Here is a 13,090-nt window from a genome sequence, read left to right on the forward strand (position 1 = left end):
AAGCCCCACATCACATACGGGACAACTAGTTCCCTAGCAACTCAATGTGCTCAAAGCCCCACATCACATACGAGACAACTAGTTCCCTAGCAACTCAATGTGCTCAAAGCCCCACATCACATACGGGACAACTAGTTCCCTAGCAACTCAATGTGCTCAAAGCCCCACATCACATACGGGACAACTAGTTCCCTAGCAACTCAATGTGCTCAAAGCCCCACATCACATACAGGACAACTAGTTCCCTTAACTATCCCTTTTAAAATATTAGCCTGATTTAGTGTCAAGGGGGAGATCTTTCTGAGAATCAATTTGATTTTTTAATGTTTTTTAAAAATGCACAGCTCCTCTAAAACGATTAAAGAATCTAACTCACACGAAGCTGAGTAAATGAAGCAGGCTGCGATTACGCTGACTGTAAAACAGTCTCATTAGTATTTAACAATGGAGCATATGTGTTAGCAAAAATTACCGAAATGGTTCTGTTTAGTTTAACCCAGTATCAGAGAGATGTCAGCCAAAACAAAAACGGAAAGACAATCAAATAATCCAAACTAAAAGTTCTGAAAATCCTTTGCGCAAACCGGCATCCACCTCTGCTACAGATGCTTTCCTAGATACGTACCATGCACTCTCCACTCAGGAAGTCTGGAATAATCTCTTTATCAATGTAATCCAGCAGGCCTCCAGGACCCTGGTAGTCATTTCCTGCATAAATAAGGAATTTCCTTCTGGTGTTGTCATCAATGAATGGACTAACCTATAAATAATCAGAAAAAACCACATAGTCATATTTGCTTTGCTGTCTGTATTTCGAAGATTAAAATTACACAGTGATATTACGGGGCGGATTCAAGTTTGACACGCTTTTTCTGTAAAGCCCGAGTGCGCGACATTAGGACCCTCGGGAATTCTTTCTTTCCTTAAATAATCTGAGAAACTCTGATGTCTCTGTGCTTATTTTGCTTTATGACTTCGAGTCACAGACACATACACATACATGAACGCACGTGTGTGCACCTTCCAAGCGGCTACCAGTTATGCAGAACGACACGGAAACCCACCAGAGTCCAGAGGACAGGAAACACCCTGGGGGCACGCAGGATCAGAAGGCGGCCCAGCGTCTCGGGGTAGTTGGCCTCCACCACCTCGATGATGCGCAGCAGGGCCTTCACGCCCGGCCTCCACAGGTGGCGCATGTTCAGCCCTTCCAGGTCCACCAGGCAGGTCCACGAACTGCAGGTGAGATGAGCTCCGTTCAGTACACGGCACACTCGGCAAACCGCGGCCCAGGGCGACTTGCTTTTCTTTTCGATGTTATATACGGTCATTTGTATCCATTTCCAAAGATACAGCAGGTTTTAAAAATCCCAGTGTAGGGCTTCCCTGGTGGCGCAGTGGTTGAGAGTCTGCCTGCCGGTGCAGGGGACGCGGGTTCGTGCCCCGGTCTGGGAGGATCCCGCATGCCGCGGAGCGGCTGGGCCCGTGAGCCATGGCCGCTGGGCCTGCGCGTCCGGAGCCTGTCCTCCGCAACGGGAGGGGCCACAGCAGTGAGAGGCCCGCGTAACGCATAAAAAAAAAAAAAAAAAAAAAAAAAAAAAAATCCCAGTGTAATGAACTCTATTTATATCTGCTTGTATCAAGATACGGGATGGGTGTGGTAGGACTAATCCCTGAAACTTCAAAGCCACCAAGAGCTAAGGGACCGTGACTCAAAGCTTCAGCCTGACGCACTCAGCAATCCAGCGAAGGAGGCCACGTGCTGCCCTTGACCTGCTGAGCCCCCTCTACTGACCCAGTGTGGGGGGTGTGGCATTTAAATACGTGCTGTGACGGAACGGCGATACCCTAGTCTTTGACAAACGTTATTGAGTCAAGCACTGTGGCAGGAGCTGCGAATACAGCAGTGAGCAAAGGCCCTCAAAGTCCCTGCCCCCCTGGATCTTACGTGCTAGTTAACCATCTACACCCTGCTCTATGCCAACCTCTGAACCACTGCACGTTTTCAAAAGGGTTTACCATAACTAGAAGTTTGGTTTAATAGCACAGACTAATTTTTTTCTGTCCCACCTCCCCACCACCAAAAAATAAAGGAGCAAAAACCAACCACCTGTGACTCTGGGCTGGCAAGGACCATGCAGACCTCGGACACGCCAATCCACTCAGACTGAGGGGATGGCAATGCCTGGGGGCAGAAACACCAAACTCTAGCAACGGTCCCTCACAACTGACTATATTACATGCTCTACATGTTTCCCTCTTACCTGCCTCCTAGAGCATTATGGTAAACAGTAAACTATTTCCACTTGGTCCTATAAAATCAAACCAGATTTTGGTTCTAAAAATCAACTAGAAATACTTAACTCATATTCTCAATAAGCCAGCAAGACAAACAGCACCACACAGCTACCTGATAGGCCGGCCGAAGACTTTCGTATTTTCTTCACACCGTCTTAGCCCTTCTTCATTTATGGAGAGAACCTACGTACACAAGGGCCATAAAGATTCCATGATCAGTCTAAGAAGCTACCACGACTGTATCAAAGCTATGCGACTGACAGCAACACGGCGTGTTTTAGGTAGGTGTGTAAACCCAGACATGTATTTAAATCTTGACACATTCATACACACAAAACACAGCACGGATGAAGAACATCTCTTTCAAAGAGAACGAGCGCTGTCCTGTGTGGCAAAGGGGACAGCTCCCCAGTGAGATGACAGGAGTCTCCAGATGGGCAGGGAGGGCACAAACTGCTGACCTATCTCCAGAGCAGACACGTCCGGAAGTGTCGGACATCAGTGTCCGTCAAGTGGGGGCACTGTGATGCCACACGTACCAGCCGAGAGAAGAGGCAGTCTGAGAACTGACGTGAAGCCCAGCTGAAGGGAACCCTTCAATCTGGAGTAACAAGCCCTTCCCCAACAGATGTAGTCCACCTGTATCTTTGTGCACACACGTGTGTACGTGTGGATGCATACGTACGCCCATGTCGGCACACGCACAGTGGCGAGCGCTAACAGAATAGCAACAAAATGCCAACAGTGGATATTTTGGGATAATGGATTATAGATATGCCTTTTAAAGTTTTTGCTTGCTTTTTCTAATTTAAGGACAATATTCTTCTCTTCATCGTTGCCCACGCGGTGGAAGCTGCCCTGGAAGGGGTCAGGGAGACAGGGAAGGAGACAGGGAAGTAGCCCTGATGAAAGATGCTAAGAGCCTGGATCATGGACGTGCCAGTGGAGACAGTGCTATTAAGAGGTCCGATCTGAGGGGCATCTTAAAAAGAGAGTGAGGGTGGGAGGGGACGGCCCGAGCCAGTGGGAGAGAAAGGAAAAGGCGACCAGCTCCCCATACCCTCTCAAGGGTCTATACTGATTCTTGTGTTCATGCTGCCCCACCGTGAAAAACACTTTTATAATTTTTGTGCCCTCTTTTGAAGTTTTTGAAATATATTAATAGATCTTCCTTTCTAATTATGAAAGTAAAACATGCTGGTGCAACCGGACAGCTGTCCTATCCTACCCCTGCGGGCAGAGAAAGAAAGTGAAGCCACAGCGGAGCCCGGTGTCCTCTGCAGGGGGCACTCACGTATCTCAGCAGGGCCTCCTCGCCGAGGGCTCTCACCAAGCCTTTGGTGTCCATCTGCCCCAGCCTGAGCACGTAGAGGGGCCGCCCGTCTGCAGGGGGAAGGACAGGCGTTGTGAGCGCCATTCCTGACATGAGGCTGGGGACACAGCTCTGAGGCCCTGACAGGGAGACGGGCTCCCCCAAGTTCCAAAGGAGCTTCAAGCGCTCTCCCGCTGAGAAGCAGCAGCTGCCTTCTGTGGTGCCCACAGGGCCCCCGCAACCCCGCCCCACCAAAGCCAGCCGACGGAGCAGCTTATTAGCAGGGCCCCGGAGACGCTCTGCACGGAGAGAGGGGGCCCAGCGGAGCTCTGTGTTCCGTCCGGCTCTACCACCCACACCGCGTCCATTGCCGGGCTCAGCCGTGACCCCACTCCACCCGCCACCAAGTCGAGTCAGGAAGCACCGGGCACGCCTTTCGACGGCGCAGGCTGTCCTGCAGGGTAATCCAACCAACCCACGCACACCTAATCATTCATGTTAGGGATCACTGTTCTTGGTTTAAGTTTTGTTCACTCTCCAGGTAGAGCTGAAATTCTGATGTACAAAACCTGGCTACAGGTTTTTACAGATATTGCAGGGGTTAAGTCACTGGAAAGTACTTTCCTAGCACTGTGCTCCTGAAAAACCTCCGCCTTCGAAGTTTTTTAAATAAAGTCAAACTCCACGCAACTAAGGAACGCGGTGGAGCAGGCTGCCCGAGGGCAGCGAGAGCGGTGAGGGAGCAGCAGCCTCAAGCCCTTCCTTCCGCTCTACAGGGCATCCCCAGGGTGGCTGCGGCGAAACGGGCATCCACTTGTTCAAGCCGGGGGAGGGAGGGGCAGCGTGCCCACGGGCCCGCCTGTCTCTACGCGTGTCCCGATGCCAAGTTCCCAGCTACCTTTGTCGTGATGGTGCCAGCCTCCCGCGTAGTAGTCCTGAAGGACCTGGGGGGGCTGCCAGGTGTCGAGGATGTAGTCCACCTGGTGCTGCTTTCGCCAGGTCAGAGACTGACACAGGGTCTCTCTGGCTTTGTCTATGTTGAAGTCCCGGGCGCGCAAGAACCGGAGAATATGCTCATCTTTCGGGATCTGTTGAGAGTTAGAGATGTTTCTAAGCAATGTTAAAAGCTGCAAAGGGGAAAAACCAAGTTACCAACGGAACAAGACTCGGAAAGTCTCACTTCTTATCAACAGCGAGCTGCTATCGCACTATGTAAAATGAGCCATTACCAGAAATTCCTTAATGCTTTAGAAAATCGGCATGATTAGTCGGAATAATCTTCATGCTATTCCCATTCTAGTCTCAGCGAAGTAGAGTGAAGGCGTAAGGAACTTCCTAAACACCAGATGATTCAAGTCACTGAGCTAGCCTACGAGTTATTATGATCTGTGCACTTTTCTGTGTGTATATTACACATAAATAAAAACCCAGAACACAAAACAGTGTTGTTGGTTTGGGTAGTGGTGCTGGTGTCCTGACACACAGGAACCTTCTCCAGGTTCCACTCCTGGCAAACAACAAGTTCGACAGGTCGGCTTCCCTGAGTAAAACACAGGCCGAGGCTGTGTCTGGGGCTCCCGTGGACTGGCTGCCCTTGACCCCGGCCACGCACTCACTGCCACATGCTGCTGGTGCACAGATGGGGGACGCGTGGTTGGCATCCCCTTAACTACCCCACTCCTGGGAAAATAAAGCACTGAGATGGCATCACCTTCTCTCAGAAAGGAGCACCGTTACAAGGAAGTGGCTAGGAATGGCGGTTCCAGAACCCAAAGGCCTGGCTTCAACCCCAGCCCACCACTCACTAGAAGACAGACCCTGGGCAAGTTACTGAACTCCTCTGTGTGTACCACAGGGCTGACAAAAATAGCACGACCCCATAGGGCTGCTGGGAGGATTTAATTAAGATCTTAAAAGAGAGGCTGGTGCACGGTCAGCACACAACAAATGGCAGCTCTTACCACAGGGGCTGTGTTCTCAATTACTAATACAAACGGTCCTCAGATGTTGGGCGCTAGTGACCAAGACTGACAGACTTAGAGGGCAGGCCAGCGAGTGAGTAACCACCCCGACACACAAACCTGCCTCTGCTCCTCACTAGTCCCCATCAGCTGGAGGATTACAAAAACCTAATTCCTTATGAGGCTGCTTACCAAAACCCTCAAAATCAAAGCCCAGGGGCTTCCCTGATGGCGCAGTGGTTGGGAGTCCGCCTGCCAATGCAGGGGACATGGGTTCGTGCCCCGGTCCGGGAAGATCCCACGTGCCGCGGAGCGGCTGGGCCCGTGAGCCATGGCCGCTGAGCCTGCGTGTCCGGAGCCTGTGCTCCGCTGCGGGAGAGGCCACAACAGTGAGAGGCCCGCGTACCGCAAAAAAAAAAAAAAAATCAAAGCCCAGACAGTTCTAACCTCTGAATAATCTGTGAACCACTTCCAAACCTTCTGAAAATTAAAATGTATGAATACTTGGAATACAATATTGCTTTGCAACTTGACATATAATCGTTTTTCAGCAAGTCCATTCTCTGTAACATCTACAAAAGTACAGCTAATTACACACAGTAGGGGATCACAACTTGCCACACACAGGGATACGGATTCAATGACTTTTAGACTGGAAGGGCCATCCCCAGCTATGGCGATCGGGTACATTTACTGAGTCGCTATGAACAGGACCAGGGACCCGAGGCTCCACAACAGCGCCCCTGCACACGACTGTGAATTCTCACTTTGCCCTTGTGGGTCTCCTGGAGCCACTGGCGAAGCCGGATCAGGCAGCTCTCCTGCAGTGGAGTCAGGTCACCCAGGTATCTCTTGATGTAGTCTGCGTCTAGTTTGTCTGGAATATAAATTACAGGACATCATTTACAACAAAGAACACTGAAGCTCGAAGGCTTCCAAAGTCCTCCTGCTTGGTGACGTTCCTGTGTGGTCCCAGAGTCTGAGAGGTGACTGAACGACAGGGACGGGGGACTCTAACCAGCCACCCTAGAGACCCCCAATGACAGTCTTTAAGCCCAATCACTGCCAGAGCCACACAGAAACGTGCCGATTCCTTTACACGCCCCGACTACCACCAGATCAACTCTGTTTGCAAAATATCAACTCTATTCATGACAGAATGATGGCTGTTACAGATATTTAATGATATTTAATTCAAAGTTACATAAGGAGGACGCACATCATATAAAACTATAAAATAAAACAAACAAGTGGATCTAGACCTATTTTGGATGTTCAAGAACACAAGAAATCTTCCTCATAAGGTAACATAAACTGGAAGAATGAGATTTCAAATTAAGCATAGCAAAGAAAAATTCCCAAAGTGAAAAATAAAACGTATTGCCAAAGCAACTAAAATGCCTGCCACCTGCCACCTGTTGAAAAGTAACCAAGGGCACAGCTGAGCCGCAGAGAAGAAGGTATGGAAAGATAAATGCCAATAATTCAACAAAACTTATGAGGGCAGAATTTTCTTGTATTTTCTTATTTTACAATGGGCACAAGTTTGAGAAATAAAAAAGAGGTGTGTGTGCGTGCGCACACGGGCATAACGCACGAGAAGGCGGCACGGCATGGTGGAGCCCGCCACCGAGCCTCAGTGAACTCATGTATAAAATGCGAGCAGTAAGCACTTCCTACCTGACAGGAACGATCATGAAATGAGTGAACGTTCATAAAGTGCTTAGAACAGTGCCTTGAATCTAGTAAGCCTAAAATGTGTTTGGTGATGATATAATTGTGTTAGAAAGATCAGTTCCTACCTTACAATTCCCTGAAGATACCTTCAACTAAAATGAAAAACATTTCCTGGTCTCGGTAAAAGAATAGCTTGATACGTCCCTTCCTGCCCATTTTTGAAAAACTTATTTTTTTCTTAGAAGGAAGTTTCTTCATTCTAAGAGAAAAATAAAATCAATGTGTTATATAAGCCAGAGGAAAGGGGACAGTAACGAGATCAATTTTCTGCTCGTGTAACCTCTAAGCGTCCCAAGAGGCAATGGCTCGAGGTAAGCCTGGAGTCTTGCTCTCAGAGCGAAGCCTCGCTCAGACCCACCGTCAGGGGTCCCCACCGCGGGCTCAGGCACCCCGCTCGGGGTGCTGAGGGGCTCGCTGCTCAGCCCTTCCTTTAGCGCAGGGTCTGGGACCACTACAGCCAACGGCGCTGCTGGTTTCTTGCAGGATGAGGACATCTCTGAAGAGGGTGCAAGGGAAGGTGGAGTCCAGCGGGGCACAAACGTGATGCCTTCTTCTTCTAGCTGACGAAGGTAGTACTCAATGATCTCTTTTCCCTTTGAAGCAAAAGCGGTTTTAAAGTTAGTGTATACTGAGTTTTCAAATTATTCATCCCTCACGGGTTTTTAAAACCGTGATAAAAACTGAGTTACATAAATAGGAAAAAGAAAAGCCAAATGCCTTTGTGGGTTGTTTTTTTTTTTTTCATAATCTTACTTCCTCTTCTCTAAAGGTCTAGGAAATCATATCTAAGATGGAATTTTTTATATAACCAGTTAAAAGCACTGATTTACCACATTGGTACTCAACATGTGCTTTGTGTCTCAATCCAAATGCTTTCCAGTATCACTTAAAACAAGCCTTCAGAAAGCACTCCTAATCCCATACATACTGATACGTTTCGCAACCCAACTGCCACAATGATGAGCAGCAGCATGAAAACCAGAAGGAAGGGAAGACTCCAAGGAAGACGAACCTCACCTCTCAGCGCCTGGGACCCGAGAGACCCCCCGAAATGCCTCTTCAGGACAGCAGCGCCTTCACCCAGCAGGGCCCTGCTGGCCCCGGGGCTGCTGGGGGCTGCTGCCTGGCCTGACTGCAGCGCTCACCTTTCCCAAAAAGCCAGGATGGGGGGGGGGGGGGGGAGGGGGGCGGCGCCAGGCCAGCGCCCGCAGACCCCTCCTCCTCCGTCCCCCAGCGACCAGCGTCACCTGCAGCCCCGCCCACCCCTTCCACCCCCGGGAGCCCTGACTAACCCATTCCCAGCCTCCCGAAGAGACTCCCGCCCACCCGCTTCCTTAAAATCCCAAGACAGACTCACTTTTTTAATGTTGCTGGTATACTGTTTCATTGCAATTTTTTCCACTGTACTTTCAAAACCAAAGAAAGATTTAATATCTAAACTTGCAGACTGTTCAAAACAGGTCCAATCTTCATTTTCAGGGTGAACCTGCAGGTAAAAGAGAAAGTATTCCCACTGATTATACAGACAACTGAGAATATCATTTGCTCCTCAGTCAACTGGTACCCAGGAGAAACACTTATTTTACTAACGATGCTATTATCATGAAAACAGCAGATGGAAAAATTACACAGAGAGGTTCAAGTTCATGAAAAGGCTCAAATAATGTTTCTAAAATAGTCAAAAAGTGACTATTAGAAGGAGAGCTTCATTTTCGTTCTTGGTTCAGTCATTCATTTATTCATTCATTCACCATATTCATCGAGCCATGTTCTCCACCATGAACAAAACCAAGATCCCTGCCTTGTGAAGCTTCCAGTCTAGCAGGAGGAGACTGACAACTGGCCACAAACATACAGGTAAGAAATGATATCATTGTTGAAGATAAGCACTATGGACAAAAGCCAAGTTGGTGCAGGTTAAAGGGATGGAGGGCAGGTTACCGAACCGAACAGGGTGCTCAGGGCTGGCTCCATCGAGAAGGGGAGAGCTGAGCGAAGCCGGAAGGAGGGAAGGACGGGAGTCAAGCGGAGGTCTGGGGGCAGAAGGAGCAGAGGTCCTCCGGGAAGTTCACCTACACGACCACAGCCAGCGAGACAGCGGCAGGCTGTGCCCAAGGCAGGCAGGACAGCAGAGGAGAGATGAGGAGAAAACAGGGCTTCATGAGCCACTGCAAGGCCTCTGGGCTTTTCCTCTGAGTGAAATGCAGAGACACTGCAGGGGTTTGAGCCCAAAGAAAGCATGACATGATCTGACATACTTTAAATGGATCACTTTGGATTCAGTGTCGAGGATATATTGCAGGAAAGTAAGGGTGGAAGCAGAGAGACCTATTAGGTTTTTCCAATAATCTGGTCAGAGAAGTTCTTGAAACAGGGTGGTGAGCAGTGAAGACGGGGGGCAGATAAACACACTCGGCTCCAATCTTCGGGGCACACAGTAGCCTGGGTCCCTCAAAACACATTTCTAAAGTGTCAGAGTGGCCAGAAACGATGTGGCATATTAAAGAACAAGTCGGGCCATCACTTGGCCACCGGAACTGCGACAATGTAATCCACCCTGCAGTACACCACACCTGCAGCTCCCGCTCATCAGAAGCCAGTGACTCTGAGATGAAGAACCGCCTCTCGGACAAAGGCAGCCCTCACGCACTGCTTAAGGCAGCGGGCAAACGACTCTCAGAAGCTCCGCGCCAGCTCACTCTGCGCCCCTGCCTGAGCGCCGGTTACTCACGCTGTAGCAACAGTGCTCGTTGATGATGACGCGGTTAGAAAACGTTTCATTACGGGCCTCAATGTGCAAAGTACGTTCCCGAGAATTCAGTGAGTTTTTCTGGATAAAATAAACATAATCGACTCCTGCAATCTTTAAAACAGAAACAGAAAGAAAACGGGTTAATAACAAGAGCAACAGACACTATAAGCATAAGTTCGTTTTGGTTTTGGGGGGACTGCCTTTTAAGGTGTCCTTTTCAGTTACCTTTTTCAACAGTCTCGGGGCATCTATATCCAGTTTGCAGCGCCTTTCTGTAACATGAATAGCCCCATCTTCACTCTTGAATTCATTCACAGTGTCACTGTCCACAAACATCGGAATCAAAGGACACGTAGGGAACCTCCTTTCATAGGCCTACGAATAAAATTTTTTTAAAAAGGAATTGAACAAAGATGCAACCTGACAGTCTGTCTTCGATAGTCTCCCTGGAATAAAATCACCTCTTAATACGTGGCAACATGTTACATCACAGCCATCTTCATCTTTACACCTTAAGCTTTCATTATTTTAAAAAGAAAAAGACATTCAACGTTAATGGACTGGAAGACTCAACATAGTAAAGATGTCAATTTTCCCCACGTGGATATAGAGTTTTAACAAATTCCTATCAAAATCACAGCAAGATTTTCTTCTGTAGCTTATAGACAAGATTTAAAAATTTATATGGAAAGGAGAAAGAACGAAAATAGCCAAAACAGTTTTGAAAAAGAAGACCACATCGGGAGGCACCCCTCTCCTCGGGATTAAAGCTTACTACACGGCTACAGGAATCCAGGCTTCGTGCACGGGTGGAGGGGAAGACACACAGGTCAACGGACAGAGCAGAGAGCCACAAGCTGACCCACACAAACATGCCCAACTGACTTTTTTTTTTAACAAAGCTGCAAAAGCAATTCAATGGAAGAAGGATGGCCTTTTCACACATATTACTGGAGAAATTACACACCCATAGGCAAAAAAAAAAAGACCTCGACCCCTCGATCTAACTCCACACCTTACATAAAAATTATATCAAAGTGGATCATGAACTTAAACATTTCTGTAACATTCTTGAAATGACAAAATTATAGAAATGGATAACAGATGAGTGGTTGCCAGGGGTTAAAGAAGGGTGGGGGATGGGAGGGGAGTGGGTGTGACTACAACAGGGCAACAAGACGGGGGCACTTGGGAGATGTTCTGTCTTGACTGCATCATGTCTGGTTGTGATGATGTACAACAGTTTCCCTGGATGTTACCATTTGGGGAAGATGGGTAGAGAGCACATGGAATCGCTCCATAATAGTCCTTGGGAATAATATGTTATTAATATACTAGGAGTCTACCATTATCTCAACATGAAAGAAACTTAATTTAGAAAAAAGAAAGAAAAAGACTTGCTGCATAATTCATCCAAACTTTTAGAAAATGTACTTAGGCACCAGATTTAGTTTGCTCTGTAGCAATCTGTGAAGATTACTGAACTAAAGATACTGTTGAATTCACACTAAAACCTAAGCCATCCAAAGGATCACAGGTGTGCAAACACAGGAAACCACAAGGCATGGGACGACCAGTGTCTGGCTGTAAGAAGAAACCTGAAAAAGGAAGCCCAGGGCTTGCCTCGCAGTTCTGCTCCCCTAAAATAAGGGAGGGTACCGTGAGATGTTGTCATGTTAGATTGACAGACGCCACTCCCCTCTTAGGCGGGAGCAGAAACAGGGGCAAGGGGAATTGAGACACCCCATCTTTAATGACAAGCAAGCACAGATTTAAGGAAGAAATTTACGGTGTTGAAAGATTAATGAAAGTGTGGAAATGGCACAGATTGCTCTGACTGCACTTCTAACAAGGTGCACGTAGTTTCAGAGCACCGTCATACTGAAAAAGTTGGCCTTCTTGGAGAAGTTCCCTGACGTTCCCCTTCAACAGGCCCGACCATTTGAATGTAAGTATACTCATCACACGAGCGGTCACAGAAGACCCCGTAAAACACCAGAGTGACCTAGCAATTCCTCCACCCAGGATGTTCACAACCATTTCATTCCAAGTAGTTCTCAGTTTTCTGGTATCTCATCTTCTCTCCATAACATTATAAAGTTACCCCAATCTGAAAAATGTATGCTGCCCTCCTGCTGTCTATATATTTATACTGTACCCAGCTAGGCAACATGGGAGGGAGGGGAAGAGGAAGCGGACAGTTCGGGAAACAGTGTCAGGGAAATACACAGGAGTGTCCTAAGAATAGCAAGTGCTGTAAGGGCTTAAGGAGAAGAAAACACACAGCTTAGAGGAACAGAGGGACGGAGGCTCCGGAAGGCTTCCAGGGAGAGGAGGCATTTACACCGGGTCTCACAGCATGGAAAGGGCTGTTCATAGTCAGTGATGAGGGGAGAACATTCCCAGGAAAGAGAACCCAGAAGCGCTACTTTGAGGATACCTCGGGGCGTGAGCACAGAACCACAGCCGGCAGAGGAGGGAAATGGGGGCCTGCAGTGACGCCGTGACAAGGAACATCCCTGCTCAGCACCAGCCACGTAGCCAGGCCCCGAGAGCATGAAGGGGGTGGGGGGGGGGGAGACCAGGACCAACAGAAGGCCCCACCCTCTTCTGCAGGGAAGGAGGGAATGCTACCATGTGACCAGATGGTCAGGAAGGGAGGCAAAACCCATATGGTGACCAATTACATTTGCTTTTTAAATGTTTTTACTTTGGGAGTTGAAAATATAATCTTCATACTTATGTACTCCCCGCCGTTCAAATATATTCTGAATTCCGTGACTGCTACCATGGGATGGTAAATCGCACGATAATTCTCTTAATGCATATTATAATAAACAACATTTAAGAAGTTTATTCAGCCGCTGAGATCGTAACATAGGTAATTTAGGCCTCCATGAGGCCCTAAAATTTGTTAGTATTAAGTACTGCACACACAAACAATTCTAGAAAAAAAAAATTGCTATCATTTGTTCTACACACTGACACTGTCTAAACTGACTTTTAAATTTTACTACATTAAAAAAAAAA

At 48.0% G+C, this 13,090-nt stretch overlaps 1 protein-coding gene across 1 annotated transcript in view; it reads right to left on the reverse strand.

Annotated features, from left to right (window-relative positions):
- SEC14L1 (SEC14 like lipid binding 1) overlaps positions 1–13,090 on the reverse strand; it is a 52,416-nt gene that overhangs the window by 7,905 nt on the left and 31,421 nt on the right. The window contains exons 3-12 of the mRNA XM_032615240.1: positions 10,286–10,435; positions 10,040–10,171; positions 8,666–8,794; positions 7,667–7,901; positions 6,339–6,448; positions 4,509–4,698; positions 3,593–3,681; positions 2,411–2,481; positions 1,065–1,236; positions 626–760 (exon numbers count right to left, since the gene is read on the reverse strand). Of these exons, the coding sequence (XP_032471131.1) occupies positions 626–760; positions 1,065–1,236; positions 2,411–2,481; positions 3,593–3,681; positions 4,509–4,698; positions 6,339–6,448; positions 7,667–7,901; positions 8,666–8,794; positions 10,040–10,171; positions 10,286–10,435 (1,413 nt within the window). The remainder of the gene's footprint in view (positions 1–625; positions 761–1,064; positions 1,237–2,410; positions 2,482–3,592; positions 3,682–4,508; positions 4,699–6,338; positions 6,449–7,666; positions 7,902–8,665; positions 8,795–10,039; positions 10,172–10,285; positions 10,436–13,090) is intronic.

Source organism: Phocoena sinus, chromosome 20, assembly GCF_008692025.1.
Source record: "Phocoena sinus isolate mPhoSin1 chromosome 20, mPhoSin1.pri, whole genome shotgun sequence".
In the NCBI taxonomy this organism is placed as follows: domain Eukaryota; kingdom Metazoa; phylum Chordata; class Mammalia; order Artiodactyla; family Phocoenidae; genus Phocoena; species Phocoena sinus.